This window comes from Triticum aestivum, chromosome 5A (genome assembly GCF_018294505.1).
Source record: "Triticum aestivum cultivar Chinese Spring chromosome 5A, IWGSC CS RefSeq v2.1, whole genome shotgun sequence".
Lineage (NCBI taxonomy): Eukaryota > Viridiplantae > Streptophyta > Magnoliopsida > Poales > Poaceae > Triticum > Triticum aestivum.
The window spans coordinates 648313599-648330297 of NC_057806.1; the positions used below are offsets into that span (position 1 = coordinate 648313599).

General features: G+C 45.9%; 1 protein-coding gene across 1 annotated transcript; it reads right to left on the minus strand.

The window, feature by feature from the left end:
• Positions 1–268: 268 nt before the first annotated feature.
• On the minus strand, positions 269–1187 carry LOC123108179 (uncharacterized). Its single transcript, XM_044530013.1, has one exon. The coding sequence runs from the start codon at positions 949–951 to the stop codon at positions 463–465; it is 489 nt and encodes a 162-aa protein (XP_044385948.1). The 5' UTR covers positions 952–1187; the 3' UTR covers positions 269–462.
• Between the last annotated feature and the right edge of the window lie 15512 nt (positions 1188–16699).

Here is a 16699-nt window from a genome sequence, read left to right on the forward strand (position 1 = left end):
AATCAGAAAAAGCTGACTTTTTTTTGCATGGAAGATGTTTGAGTGCATGTGGTCTGTGCCAATTTTTAGTGTGTTTGAATATCTTAGTAGCTCTCAGGAAAAAAAATCGGTCCAAACAGTGCATAAACAATAAACTTTTTCTCATACCCCAAATTTATCTTTCTGCTGAGAGTTACTCAGATATCTAATCACACTGAAAATTGGCGCGGACATCATGCACTCAAACATCTTCATTGAAAAAAGAAGTTCAGATTTTTTAAATATTTGCCTAGTTTTATTTATTTATTTTACTGTTAACTTGATGTATCATCATTATGCTCAATAGATAACCGGTGATACTAGAGCTGTCAACAAGGCATTCTTTACAGTATCAACATCATCTACCAATGCCCGTTCACGGGCGGGAGACATTTCGCCGCTCTGATTGATTCGTTCCTAGCTACTAGTCCGGTGGCGAACAAACTAGCAATGCAGCGGCAGCTCACCATAATAGGAGGCGGGATGCGGAGCCGACCGCCGGCGTCTCTTCCTCGTACAGAGCGCTCCGAGCAGCGCTCTCACGATGCCTCCCGGCCACGACTGCGCCTTCTGCCGGCACCCCTTCTTCCCCTTCAGCTGGGACTGGTACGACGGTGGCGGCGAGATGGGCGGCAGCAGCAGCGTAGCACCACCACCCACGTCGGCAGCGCCGCCGCCCGCCCGCGTCGTCGCCATCGTGGCGTTGCGTGCCTCTTTTCCTGGGGAGACGGCGGCCGCGCCCCTTTTTGGCGTGCCGGGCGCGGACTCCCACAGGAATGGCACGGCGCCGGCGCCGGCGCGCAGGCTGTAGTACACCCTGAAGGAGGCGTTCGTGAGGCTCGACGGCTCCCGCGCCAGCACCGCCCTGCCGTCGCCGCCGGAGCCTCTCTTGGTCGAGATCGGCCGGAGCGCGAGCTGCTGCTTCGAGTCCATGCTGTTGCTCGCCCTCTCCGACCCGCCGGAATCTCACCCTCACGGCAACTTCAAGCCCACACCGGATTGGATTCCCTAGGTTCTAGACAAGGTGCATGTGAGTTGTGACACGATCACACGATGCTCAGATCAACTGGGGAAGCATTATATAAGCAGTGAGGCTTTGACTTTCTGCTAGGCTGGATCTCAAGGCACCTTATAGATTCTTGTATTACTATGGGGAGACTGATTGGAAGCTCGAGGGTTTTGATAATGGGGTTAATATGAGCGTGTGGGTTGGTAGCCTTGGTTTAATCTTTGATTGATTGATTGATTGATTGATTACAAGCCTTTCCACCCATGAATAATGAGCAGCTAGCAGATGGTGCATCATTATCAAATCGGCTTCAACGACAAATGGGGCTGCCAAAGGAGGTGTTGAGTTCATGTTTGTCCCACTGATTGGAAAGCCTTTTGGCTTAGCTAAGCTATTCTTCAGGACTTGACGACTTGGGTCTTGTTCTGTATGTACACTTGACGAGAGCCTAACTTTATTTAGGTGAGAGATCACGCATTGATTACAGTACGCGATCTGATTCTGAATCCCGAGGTCGGTTTTAATTGTAATTTTCTGTGTCAAGTTTTTTTTTCCTTCTGACAGTGCTGCCTCACCTAAACGACAGTAAAATTACGCGTGATGACCCAGGCGATGAGGTTACTGCCCGCCGTCGTCGCCACCTCGTCTCGACCCCTGATGATTCAGGCGATGTGGTGCTGAACTGAACTGCCGTAGGTTAGGCTGTCTAAGGCCAACTCCATCGCACGACTCCAAACAGACGTCCGCTTTGTCTGAATTTTGTCCGTTTGAGATGACAATGAATGTGATAGCGGACATGTGTGTTCGGCCTCTATTCAAGTCGTCCCACGCAGCAACTAACCTTAAATTGTCCGCTGCCGTCCGCGCCCGTCGTGGCCGCTCGCGCTCGCTCGCCGGGGCGCTCTCCCACGCCATGCTCCTGTCCAGCCCGCAGCTGGCGCCGCGCCTTGCCGCACCTGCGCTGCCCCACCGTCGCCGCCCGTCGCCGCCGCTGCACGCCACGCCCACACCCTTCCCCGCGCTGCCCGGCTGGCGCCTGCACACCTGTGCCCCGCGCTGCCGCGTCGCCGCTGCACGCCGCGCGCGCCTGCACGCCAGCGCCCCGCGCTGCCGCGTCGCCGCTGCACGCCGCGCTGCCGCTGCACGCCCCGCTGCGCCCGCGCTTGCCCGCCGCGCCGTGCCCGCGCTTGCCCGCCGCGCCCGCGCTGCCGCCTCGCCGCACCTCGCCCCACCGCGCCTGCGCTGCAGCCTCGCCCCGTCGCGCCCGCGCCCGCGTTGCCGCATCGCCGCTGCACGCCGCGCGCACCTGCACCCACGCCCGCGCCCGTGCCCGCGTTGCCGCCTCGCCCTGCCTCGCCCCACCGCGCCCGCGCTCGCGCTGCCACCGCGCCCGTGTCCGCCGCGCCGCGCGCGCACGCTGCGCCACCGCCAGCACCTCGCCTCGCGCGCTGCCGGCCTCCCCTCGCCCCACCTTGCCCGCGCCCGCGTCACACAGCCCGCCCCGCCGCGTTGCCGGCCTCCCCTCGCCCCACCTTGCCCGCGCCCACGTTACTCAGCCCGCCCCGGCTCGCTGCGCTCGCGCCCGCCACGCCGCCGGGTGCGCCTCGCCCCGCCACGCCTCGCCCTCTCCCCGCCCGCCTCGCCCTCGCCCGCCCCCGCCTCGCCACGCTCACGCACACCGCGCCACCGGCCGTGGCTCGCCTGGTCAGGCATCCAGCAGAGGAGAGAGAGGGGAAGGGGACAAAAGCAGGGGCAGGTGGTTGCCATGCGGGCCATGTGTGGACGCGAGGACGCGGACGGGCTGTCCACGACTGTCCACTTTGACTCAAACCCATCTCAATTTTGCTCTGGATATGGGGTCGAAGCGGATACTAAACAGACAAAAAGGCAAGATGAGGTTGTGCGTTGGGTCGTTGGTTTTGTCCCTTTTACCCCAAACGGAAGGGCCGGACTATTTGGGGTCGCGCGGTGGAGTTGGCCTAACCTCGGGACTAATGTCTAATTGCAGCAAGTTCTGGTTAATTAATCCAACATGGAACCCCCAAGCTAGACTTTCACGATCCTGTTAGAGACAATTGTCACCTCCTTTTGTGTGATCCTGTTAATAACCCAAATCGAGAAGATTCCATCCAATTAGATACACAATTCTTGGGGGATGAGATGAACTGGTTTACAGAGGAGTGTGTGAGATAGGAGAAGACGAGGAAGATGGATACTGGTGAGATGAGAGTCCTTTCATATCTTCTGGTCATCCTCAAGTACTCAGAGCATCTCCAGCCGAGCCCTCAACACGCTCTCTTCAGGTGATTTTTTCGTGCCGGCGCACAAAAATTGGCCCAGTCGCGCCCCAGAAGCCCAATTTTCATCGGCTTGGGCTGAATTATGCGCCAGCGGACCCAGGCCGAACCCGGCGCGCTGGGGGCGCCGGGCGAAATGGTTTTGGTGTGAAATAGTCGTGGGCCCGCCGAGTCAGCGACACTTGCCTCACGGGGAATCAATGCCAAGGCTGCCGCCGGTCAGCCTTCCATTGATTCCTCACGGGGCAGCTCTTCACGGGCGCCGCTGCCCCCCGCCCCGCCTACACATGCCTCCCCGACGGCTATAAAAAGTGCCCCCTCCCCGCCGTTGGCCACAGACGTCGTGCGCTCTCTCTCTCTCTCTCTCTCTCTCTCTCTCTCCGCCGACGAACCTCTGTCTCTCTCTGTCGCCGACGAACCTCTCCTCTCTCCCAGCCCCATCCACGACAATGTGCGAGCGGTTCCCCGACGACGGAGCGACGACCAACGGCTTCGGCCGCCGCTCACTGCAAACATGGGAGGCACACATGCTTTTCAAGGCCAACATTCCGGCGCCTCTAGACATGCACGCTGGGCCGACAGGATGGAGGCTCAGCGCCGAAGGCGTCCCCATCCCCCCTGCTGGACATCGCCGCGCACCCCAATCTCTTCGCCGGCGAGGCCGGCTGCATTCGGTCGTCGCTGGCCGAGGAGCAGCGCGCCTCCCCGTAGTACGCCGCCGACAACCACGAGGCGTGGGTGGCGTACTTCCAGCGCCGTCAGGAGCAACGCCTCGCCTCCACCAATGGGGCACCAGTGGTGGCGGCCGGCCGGTGGAACAGTGAGGGGCGACGCCTGTGGTGGTCCGTCCCCGGCCGGTCGCTCGGCGAGGTTGTCGCGCACCTCGAGGACGGCAACAACCCGCCGCTCGCATACTCTCGGGGACCGGCCATCGCTCCGGTGCCCCGCCGCGGTGCTAGGCAATGGATGCAAAGGAGGTTTTCCTTCGGTTCGTCGTCCTCATCCCGTTCCTCCTCCCACTCCTCTTCCCACTCCTCCGGCTCTCCGCGGTGTTCGGCATCAAGGTTGAGCCTGTAGCGGAGACCCCGCTCGGCCGGCATCATCATCAACGAAGGCGGCGGCTGATACGTCTCCATCATATTTATTTTTCCAAACACTTTTGCCCTTGATTTGGACTCTAACTTGCATGATTTGAATGGAACTAACTCGGACTGACGCTGTTTTCAGCAGAATTGCCATGGTGTTATTTTTGTGCAGAAATAAAAGTTCTCGGAATGACCTGGAAATCAACGGAGAACCCCCTGCCTCTTGGGCCCCCTGGAGCTCCACCGACCTCAACTCCAACTCTATATATTCACGTTCGGGGAGAAAAAAATCAGAAAGAAGGATTCATCACGTTTTATGATACGGAGCCGCCGCCAAGCCCTAAACTCTCTCGGGAGGGCTGATCTTGAGTCCATTCGGGGCTTCGGAGAGGGGAATCCGTCGCCATCGTCATCATCAACCATCCTCCATCACCAATTTCATAATGCTCACCGCTGTGCATGAGTAATTCCATCGTAGGCTTGCTGGACAGTGATGGGTTGGATGAGATTTATCATGTAATCAAATTAGTTTTGTTAGGGTTTGATCCCTAGTATCCACTGTGTTCTGAGATTGATGTTGATATGACTTTGCTATGCTTAATGCTTGTCACTAGGGCCCAAGTGCCATGATTTCAGATCTGAACCTATTATGTTTTCATCAATATATGAGAGTTCTTGATCCTATCTTGCAAGTCTATAGTCACCTACTATGTGTTATGATCCGGCAACCCCGAAGTGACAATAATCGGGACCACTTCTGATGATGACCGTAGTTTGAGGACTTCCTGTATTCACTATGTGTTAATGCTTTGGTCCGACACTCTATTAAAAGGAGGCCTTAATATCCCTTAGTTTCCAATAGGACCCCGCTGCCACGGGAGGGTAGGACAAAAGATGTCATGCAAGTTCTTTTCCATAAGCACATATGACTATATTCGGAATACATGCCTACATTACATTGATGAACTAGAGCTAGTTCTGTGTCACCCTAGGTTATGACTGTTACATGATCAATCGCATCCGGCATAATTCTCCATCACCGATCCAATGCCTACGAGCTTTTCCTATATTGTTCTTCTCTTATTTACTTTTCTGTTGCTACTGTTACAATCACTATAGAACCCAAAAATATTACTTTTGCTATCGTTACCACTACTATCATATTACTTTGCTACTAAATACTTTGCTGCAGATATTAAGTTTCCAGGTGTGGTTGAATTGACAACTCAGCTGCTAATACTTGAGAATATTCTTTGGCTCCCCTTGTGTCGAATCAATAAATTTGGGTTGAATACTCTACCCTTGAAAACTGTTGCGATCCCCTATACTTGTGGGTTATCAAGACTATTTTCTGGCGCCGTTGCCAGGGAGCATAGCTCTATTCTTTGAGTCACTTGGGATTTATATCTGCTTATCACTATGAATAACTTGAAAGATCAAAGAACCAAGATTTTTCCCTTAACTACGAGGGGAGGTAAGGAACTGCCATCTAGCTCTGCACTTGATTCACCTTCTGTTTTGAGTAAACTTGCGACACCTAAACCTGCTTCTGCTATTAATTCTGATATGTCGCATGTTATTGATGATGCCACTTCTGCTTTGCATGATACTTATGATGAAACTACTTATATGCTTGATACTACTGTGCCACTAGGTGAATTTCTTGATGAACAACTTGCTAGGGCTAGAGATAATGAAATTATTGAAACTGATAATATTGATGAAAGTGATGATGAAGATTCTCCCCCTAGATATGAATTGCCTGTTGTGCCTGAGGGTTATGTTATGGATGAAGAAACTGCTAGAGACTTTCTTGCTTGCAATGATAGAAGTGATCTTAAGAAATTATTAGCTAAGCTGAAAGAAAAATCTTTGAAAGCTACAATGAAATATGATTCTGCTTATGCTACTTCACCTATCTTTATTACTGATAAGGATTATGATTTATCTGTTGATCTTGAGTTAATTACTTTGGTTGAATCTGATCCTTTTTATGGCTATGAATCTGAAACTGTTGTGGCACATCTTACTAAATTAAATGATATAACTACCCTGTTCACTAATGATGAGAAAACTCGTTACTATTATATCCTTAAATTATTTCCGTTCTCATTGAAGGGTGATGCTAAGATATGGTTTTAAATCTCTTGATCCTGGTTGTGTGCGTAGTCCCCAGGATATAATTTATTACTTCTCTGCTAAATATTTCCCCACTCATAAGAAACAAGCTGCTTTAAGGGAAATATATAATTTTGTGCAAATTGAAGAAGAGAGTCTCCCACAAGCTTGGGGGAGGCTTCTCCAATTACTTAATGCTTTGCCTGATCATCCTCTCAAGAAAAATGAAATACTTCATATCTTTTATAATGGACTAACCGATGCTTCCAAAGATTACCTGGATAGTTGTGCTGGTTGTGTTTTCAGGGAAAGAACAGTTGATCAAGCTGAAATTTTATTGAATAACATGTCGACTAATGAAAATAATTGGACACTTCCTGAACTAACTCCTAAGCCAACTCCAAAGAAAAGGGGTATTCTATTTCACAGTCCTAAAGATATGCAAGAGGCAAAGAAATCTATGAAAGAAAATGGTATAAAGCTGAAGATGTTAAGAATTTACCGCCTGTTGAAGAAATACATGGTCTTAATTCATCACCTACTGAAGAAACACACGGTCTTGATAACCCGACACATGTAGTATAGGTAAATTCTCTCTATAGATATGATAAAGCTGAAATCCCTCCTGCTAAGTTTGCTAGTCAATGTTTGGATGAATTTGATAACTTTATGGTTAAACAAGAAGATTTTAATGCTTATGTTGGTATACAATTGAAACATAATGCTTATATGATCGAACACTTGAGTGATTATATGGCTAATGTTAAAGGTGAACTTAAACTTATTAGTAAACATGCTTCTATGGTTACCACTCAAGTAGAACAAGTACTTAAAGCTCAAAATGATTTGCTCAATGAATTAAATAATATGAATGATAATGCTGTTAGAGTTATGACTAGAGGTGGTAAAATGACTCAGGAGCCTTTGTATCCTGAGGGCCACCCTAAGAGAATTGAGCAATATTCTCAGAGAACTACTATAGATGCACCTGGTCCTTCTAAAAGGAAGAAAAAGAAAAATGATATGACTTTGCATGCTTCTAGTGAACCTGTTGTTGACACACCTGAGAATCCCAATGATATTTCTATTTCTGATGCTGAAACACAACCCGGTAATGAACGTGAACATAGTGATAATGTTAATGATGATGTTCATGTTGATGCTCAACCTAGCAATGATAATGATGTAGAGATTGAACCTGTTGTTGATCTTCATACCCCACAATCAAAGAATCAACGTTATGATAAGAGAGACTTTGTTGCTAGGAAGCACGGTAAGGAAAGAGAACCATGGGTTCAGAAACCCATGCCTTTTCCTCCTAAACCATCCAAGAAAAAGGATGATGAGTATTTTGAGCACTTTGCTGAAATGATTAGACCTATCTTTTTGCGTATGTATTTGACTGATATGCTTAAAATGAATCCTTATGCTAAATATATGAAATAAATTGTTACTAATAAAAGAAAGACACCGAAAGCTCAAATCTCCACCATGCTTGCTAATTATACTTTTAAGGGTGGAATACCGAAGAAACTTGGAGATCCAGGAGTACCAACTATACCATGCTCCATTAAAAGAAACTATGTTAAAACTTCTTTATGTGATCTTGGAGCCGGTCTTAGTGTTATGCCTCTATCTTTATATCGTAGACTTGAATTGAATAAGTTGACACCTACTGAAATATCTTTGCAAATGGTTGATAAATCAACTGCTATACCTGTCGGTATTTGTGAGGATGTGCTTGTTGTGGTTGCAAATGTTACTATTTTAATGGATTTTGTTATTATTGATATTCCCAAGGACGATAGTATGTCTATTATTCTAGGAAGACCCTTTTTGAATACTGCAGGGGCTGTTATTGATTGCAACAAAGGCAATGCCACTTTCCATGTTAATGGCAATGAGCATACGGTAAACTTTCCGAGGAAACAACCACAAGTTCATAGTATAAACTCTATTGGAAAAATTCCATCGATTATTTTTGGAGGTTTTGAATTTCCTCTACCTACTATCAAGAAGAAATATGATAATCTTATTATTGGGGACATGCATATCCCCGTTGAGGTAACATACTGTTATTCGAAATTTCTTCGGTTTCATGTTACTCGAAATGAGTTTGTTAACAAGACCTGATCAACCTTGTTAGTGGATTCCTTTTGATGAGCATGAGATGGATGAATTTAAAAAACACAACTCTCTGTACCCTCTTTTTACTTTCTGTTAGTTATATTAAATAAAGAAAAAAAGTATTTTTCTGTCTGTTTTCTGAATTATCCATGCAATAAAAAAATACCCCAAAAATAAAAGTTCTCCAAATGCCCTGAAATTTAAATATGATTTTTTCTAGAATATTTGAGAATATCTGGCACTGAGAACACATCAGGGGGAGCAAGCACCTGGCCACGAGGGTCCAGGGCGTGCCCTCCCCTGGGTGCGCCCCCTGCCTCGTGGGCCCATGGTGGCTCCCCTCCACTTATTCCGGCCACCACACACTCCTCCTTCCTCCCAAAAAAATCACTAACCAGCTCAAGCACGAGTTCTAGCTCATCTTCCTGCCATTTTCGATCTCCTTGCTCAGAGCTCCATTCACAAAACTGCTTTCGGGGATTGTTCTTTGGTATGTGACTCCTGCATTGGTCCAATTAGTTTTTGTTCTAGTGCTTTATTCATTGCAAATTTTTGCTGCTTAGGTGACCCTGTTCTTGAGCTTGCATGCCAAATTTATATGGTCAAAAGTAGTTTTAATGCATGATATAGTCTCTAGGCACTTGTGGGAGTAGTTGCTATCAATTTTGTTGAGTTTAGTTCACTTTTTATTTCGAAGTTACTAAAAAATTCAGAAATTTTTCAGAGGAGGAAATATGTTTAGGAAAATGTAGCAAGGTGGTTCTTCAAGGAAGCAAGGACCCATGCCTGCAATGCGTGAGCCGGACGATGAACCACCGGGGGACGCTCAAGTGCGGCCTTGTGAATGGCCGTCAGCGGACTTCATGGTTCGAGCAGGAATCAAGGAGGAATTTGACGCATATGTGCGTAATGCTGATCTGGAGAGCCTCGAGGCACATAAGTGCCGTCAATACCTCTATTTAACTGATTCATTTGTGAGAAGGTTTAAATTTTCATCATCACGGAATTCTCAGACTTTCCTGTTTGATCTTTATGAAAATTCTCATACTATGGACTTAGAAGATTTTAACACTGCTTGTAAACTTCCACAATGGGGTAGCACTAGTGAGCCTCGCAAATTTGAGTTTAGAGATTTTCTTGCCAGTATAACTGTGGGGGAGTCTAGAGATATAACACAAGCTACCATAGGGAGCATTCATTTTCCTGCTATACATTATTTTGCTCTCTTCATAGGTAGGTGCATCAATGGTAAGGATGCAGCATGTCACATGTGTCCCTAATCTCAGTGTTCTCAGGAGTGCTGTATTAGTAGATAAACATTATAATTTGGGAGCCATTGTTGCACGTAGGTTGCATAATAATCGTATTCATGGAGATTTCTTTGGTGGAATTTATGCAACTCGTATAGCTAACTTTCTTGAGATACCCATACGTGGAGATGATATTGAGTTGCCTGCTTCTTATTTAGATCATGAGGCTATGGTTCGTCATCAGTTTGTTGAGAGGAACGATCAGTTCCTCCAGTATCGACTAATCTTTGACAGACGACACACCTATCATGTTGCCCTCCTTGCTCCTATTTTCTTTGACTTTCAGGCAAAGGGGAGATATTTTATAACCAGGGAGGAAGCGGCCGAGTACGAGAGGAGGGCGGAGACAGCTTCCCTCCAAGCTGCAGCTCATCAGGAAATTGCTGCTGCATCTCAGTATGACCCCAACTACAACTTTGGATATCCGCCAGGCCATCAGTGGCCATAGACCAACTTAGGCCAAAAGCCTAAACTTGGGGGAGTACGTATTTCTCACCGACATTACATTCCTTTTCACACACTCATGCTAGTTGTCGATGCTCATACTTTTTCATTGTATCATCCATGCTAGTTTACTTCCCTTTTATGCTTTCTTCTTATGTATTTGATAAACTTTAGAAAAAACCAAAAAATATAATTTTAGCTTTTAGTTAGTTTACTTTCCATGCCTGTAGTAGTAGTAATTAAAAAGAAAACCCAAAAGATTTCTCGTTCTTCTTTTGCTTGTTGGGAGCTTTCCCATGTAAATAGTTTTATTTCTTTTCTTGTTCTTTGGGGGTCGAGAGGAGAAGACCATAATGAAAATGTTGAGTGGCTCTCATATGCATTATTGTTGATCTAACAAAGAGCCCATATTACCTTGTCTTCTCTCTTGAATTGAATGCTTGCAGATTCTAGCTTAGTCCAATGCACGTGCACTATTATTATTATCCACACTATTCAGTCGTGCAAAGGAAAGGCAATAATGATGATTATATGATGAACTTATTGAGATGAGAAAAACTGGTATGAACTCGACCTCTCTTATTTTTTGTAAATATGATTAGTTCATCGTTCCTGATTCAGCCTATTATGAATAAACATGTTTGCAATGACAATTAGAGATTGTAGTTGCTTATGCCATGCTTAATTAGCTAGGAGCTTATAATGGTTTACCTTGCGTGCCAACATGCTATTAAAATGGTTGTGATGTGGTATGATAGGGTGGTATCCTCTTTTGAACGATTCGAGTGGCTTGACTTGGCACATGTTCATGCATGTAGTTGAAAAAAGTCAACATAGCCTCTACGATATTTATGTTCATGGTGCATTATATCCTACTCGTGCTTGCATTTGGTGTTGATTAATTTTAATGCATGTTCATGACTGTTGTCGCTCTCTAGCTGGTCGCTTCCCAGTCTTTTTCTAGCCTTCACTTGTACTAAGCGGGAATATTGCTTGTGCATCCAACTCCATAAACCCCAAAGTTGTTCCATATGAGTCCACCATAGGTACCTATATACGGTATCTACCACCCGTTCCAAGTAAATTTGTATGTGCCAAACACTAAACCTTCAAATAAACATTCTGTTTTGTATGATCGAATAGCTCATGTATTAACTAGGGTTGTCTGTATCTTCCATGCTAGGCGGGTTATTTTCAAGAGAGTGGACTCCGCTCCTCATTCACGAGAAAATGGCTGGTCACCGGGATGCCTAGTCCCATGCTTTATGCAAATCAAATCAAAATAACTACAAACAAAACTCCCCCGGGACTCTTGTTAGTTGGAGGCACTCGTTATTTCGAGCAAGCCATGGATTGATGCTTGTTGGTGGAGGGGGAGTATAAACTTTACCATTCTGTTTGGGAACCGCCTATAATGTGTGTAGCATGGAAGATATCGAGATCTCTCAGTTATTATGTTGACAATGAAAGTATACCGCTCAAAATATTATTCGTATCTATTTCAAAACCGAGCTCTGGCACCTCTACAAATCCCTTCTTCCCTCTGCGAAGGGCCTATCCATTTACTTTTATGTTGAGTCATCATCCTCTTATTAAAAAGCACCAGTTGGAGAGCACCGCTGTCATTTGCATTCATTACTGTTAGTTTACATTGAGTATGACTTGACTGGATCTCTTTTACCATGAATTACAATGTCTAGTCTGTCCTTGATCTTTAAAGGTGCTCTGCATTTATGTTTTGCAGTCTCGGAAAGGGCTAGCGAGATACCATCTTGTTATATCATATCATGATTGTTTTGAGAAAGTGTCGTCATCCAAGATTTATTATTATTGCTCGCTAGTTGATTATGCCATTGATATGAGTAAACATGAGACCTAATCGCTCTCGGGAGCCGCCGCCAAGCCCTAAACTCTCTCGGGAGGGCTAATCTGGAGTCCGTTCGGGACTCCGGAGAGGGGAATCCGTCGTCATCATCATCATCAACAATCCTCCATCACCAACTTAATGATGCTCACCGCCGTGCGTGAGTAATTCCATCGTAGGCTTGCTAGACAATGATGGGTTGGATGAGATTTATCATGTAATCGAGTTAGTTTTGTTAGGGTTTGATCCCTAGTATCCACTATGTTCTGAGAATGATGTTGCTATGACTTTGCTATGCTTAATGCTTGTCACTATGGCCCGAGTGCCATGATTTCAGATCTGAACCTATTATGTTTTCATCAATATATAAGAGTTCTTGATCCTATCTTGCAAGTCTATAGTCACCTACTATGTGTTGTGACCCGGCAACCACAAAGTGAAAATAATCAGGACCACTCCCGGTGATGACCGTAGTTTGAGGAGTTCATGTATTCACTATGTGTTAATGCTTTGGTCTAGCACTCTATTAAAAGGAGGCCTTAATATCCCTTAGTTTCCAATAGAACCCTGCTGCCACGGGAGGGTAGGACAAAAGATGTCCTGCAAGTCCTTTTCCATAAGCACGTATGACTATATTCGGAATACATGCCTACATTACATTGATGAACTGGAGCTAGTTCTGTGTCACCCTAGGTTATGACTGTTACATGATCGATCACATCCGGCATAATTTTCCATCATCGATCTAATGCATATGAGCTTTTCCTATATTGTTCTTCGCTTATTTACTTTTCCGTTGCTACTGTTACAATCACTACAAACCCCAAAATATTACTTTTGCTACCGTTACCTTTTGTTATCGTTACCACTACTATCATATTACTTTGCTACTAAATACTTTGCGGCAGATATTAAGTTTCCAGGTGTGGTTGAATTGACAACTCAGCTGCTAATACTTGAGAATATTCTTTGGCTCCCCTTGTGTCGAATCAATAAATTTGGGTTGAATACTCTACCCTCGAGAACTATTGCGATCCCCTATACTTGTGGGTTATCAGCAGCCGCGCCTCGTCCTCGGCTCCTCCCTGACTCGTCAAGCCGAAGACGGAGCCAGGGTTCCCCGCCGTGAAGACGGAGCCCGGGCTTGCCAGCGGCATCAAGGAGGAGGCGCTCGATGACGAAGCAGCCCTCAAATGGGCGCGCGATGACTGGGTGCAGACGGAGACGGAGGGACAGTGCACCGCCCTCACGTGGTTCGAAGCTCATTGCCGTGGCCGGGACGAGGGAGGCATCGTCGTCCTCGATGACAGCGACGACAACGATGACGCGCCACCACCGCCTGTCCGCCATGGAGACGCCGGGCAGGGGTCCAAAAGGGGCGGCCACGCCATCAAGAAGGAGAAGGCCATCGCTGACGACGAGGACGGTGGCGACGTCGGCGACTTCGCCGTGCTGATCGAGTTCTCACTAGTAGAAAAAGGGCTTATTGTCTCGGTTCGTAAGGCCCATTTGTCCTGGTTTTTGAACCGGGACTAAAGGGTAGTTACTAAAGCCTTAGGCCTTTAGTCCCGGTTCTTACACGAACCGGGACAGATGGGCCTCCACGTGGCCGGTGCTGCAAGCCCAGGCAGGAGGGCCCTTGGTCTCGGTTGGTGGCACCAACCGGGACCTAATAGGCGTCCACGCGTCAGCAGCTGGCAGGAGCTGAGGTTTTGTTTTTTTTCTGAAAGGGGGTGGTTTAGGGGGTAATTTAGGGTGTGTTAGCTAGCTAATAGAGAGAAGTGTCCTCTCTTATCTCCGTGCTTGGTTTACCAACGCTATTGTTATGCCAAAACATGGCTTAGATTAAAGTGAAGGCAACATGTGGTGCATGTCAAAAGTAATACTAATCCTAACTTGATCAAGTTTGGATTAGTACTACTTTTGACATGCACCACATGCATGTTGGCTTCACTTCAATCCAATCCATGTTCATTTCACCCACTGATATAATAACTCTTCATGCCCCCATCATGTATCATCATAATAATAAGTCCTACTGATAATCATCATACAACTTCTACTTGTTATTAATAACAAGTCATACGATCATCATCCTCATAGTCATCGAACCAACCCTATTTAATTGTTCTAGGCACATGATCATCAGTATTCGGTAGGACCTAAATACCCTTTTTAAAGTAAAATAGCATAAAACAATATAGACCCTGACTCTTCATTATGGAGAATGGAGATCATCCTGTCTCCAATTCTTGCACTTCGCTTCCTTTTGCTTCCAAGAACCTCCTTACGACTGTCCATACATTTTTTCAATTCTTTTATTAGCATGTCTCCACTTCTTTTAAAAATCCGGTATGGACAGTTGAGATTCGTAGGATGACCTGGCTGTATGTTCAAAACATTAAGGCTACCTTTCTAATACATCAAATGAGGCACGTAATCCTCTGGGATTATCTGTTGAAAAACATAGTAATAACTTCATAGTTAGCAAATGATGTACTAGTTTTAGAAGTATGCAAAAGATGCACGGATGTCGTAATAGTAAAAAATTTACCAGTGTATCTCCATAGTAGTTACCGTAGTTCAACACGTGCACTAGTGGCACGTATTGACCATAATGTTGAGGAGTTTGATTGTAGATATTATAATTCTCAATATCAGTACAAAATGTGATCAGATGATTTTTCTCCTAATAAGTTAATTCGGAGCCTTCGGTGTAGTAGGTTCTATCTACCATCTTCCGTACATTCTTTGAAGAATGAAAATAAGCTGTCAATGGAAATAAGCTGTCAACTATTTTGAAATGAACAATATAAATTAGCTAATAACTATGTTTGAGAAACTCACATAGCGGTAGAATTGGAGGCATATCAACAAGGACCCAAATGTCCATATTGTCTTGCTCCATTTCAGGATCACCAAGATCCATGGTGACAAGCATATCCTCATGAAAACCATACATCTTGCAAAGTGCTTCCCATTTTTTGCAACCAAAATGGGTTACGCTCTCAGAATTGTACAACTTTACTTCAAAATCCACACCATGATGGGTCTGCAGGTGAATTTTCTTTGTTTTGAAACTTTCATGGTCTTCAAAACCCATCCTCTCCAAGACATAGCGTCTTGCATGGCATGGGATAAGCTAGTCGAATTGTAAAAGATGAAAATTACATATTGAAATAGTTGAAGTCATGCTTAATTACGAAAAAAACACTTGTCGTCGTTGCGTACCGTTTCAACATCGAAGGTCTCCTCCAGCTTAATGTTGAAGCGCCGATCTTTGTCCAAGTGAGGCCCGTCGCACAGACCTAGGTCGTCGTGGCACCAATCGCACTCCCCCGGGAGACTTTCGTTGTCCGAGTATGACATTTCCTATGTTCATAATTCAAATATTAAACTTACAATTAAATATATGTACTAAAAAACCCTAAATTAGATCATTATTATTCATCACGGGATGACTATCGGTCTGTCGGGTCTTTTCTTGAAAACTCTCAGCTCACGTGGTGTACATATTCGACCGTCGGTGATGCATGGTAGCTCCTCCTTTCATCCCCGAGTGCATTACACCAAGTTTTCTAGCACACGGGAATGAAGGAGAAGCTACCCCCATGGCAACAGCAGGGATTCTTCGTCCTCTCATATATGGTGGAGACCCGACAGACTTAAAGTCAACCCAGAATATCGTTTAATTATCTTTCTAAAAAATGACATATCGAGCGCCTGAAATTTGTCGGGACGGAAATATGCATGTTTTTATCTACATCATATGAGCATTCAAACTTGATGGCTATTAGATTTCAATGGTTGAATATATGAGCAAAAACATTTACAAATATCTTATAGGACTCATATGGACATGGAGATTTGGCTAGTCTCGCCTCGAGGTCGGAGGGGGGTCGATGACGGGGACGACTGCGGGGATGATGGAGGGGCTCCTAGATTTCTGCAAAAACAAAAACCATATAAGCTATCAACTAATCAAATCCATACGCCTTGCATAGTGCTCTGCAATTTTAGCATTCAAAGTAGGAGTACTTTTCGAATTTGAGCATTCAATAAGCAAAACCAAATCGTAAAATAAAGTAGTATTCAAATTAGCTTGCATTCAATTATAAGAAAAACTACATCATCTCTTGCGTCCGTACATCATCGAATATTATCACTAATACACCTCGAATACTATCATACATATAGCATCGCTAATACAGCTAGAACCGAAGCACCCGACGGGTATCGGCGCGGGCGGTGGACACCTAAAGAGAAGGAACCATCACAGGATCATAGCTCCAGTGAGATCCCCGAAGAACCTGCCAGGCATTGTCGAACCTGCCCTCCAACACAACCATGTAGCGGCGGACGTGCTCGTGCTCCTCACTGACACGGTGGCGTACCACCTCCGCGGTGTCCGAAAACCTCAGCACCGT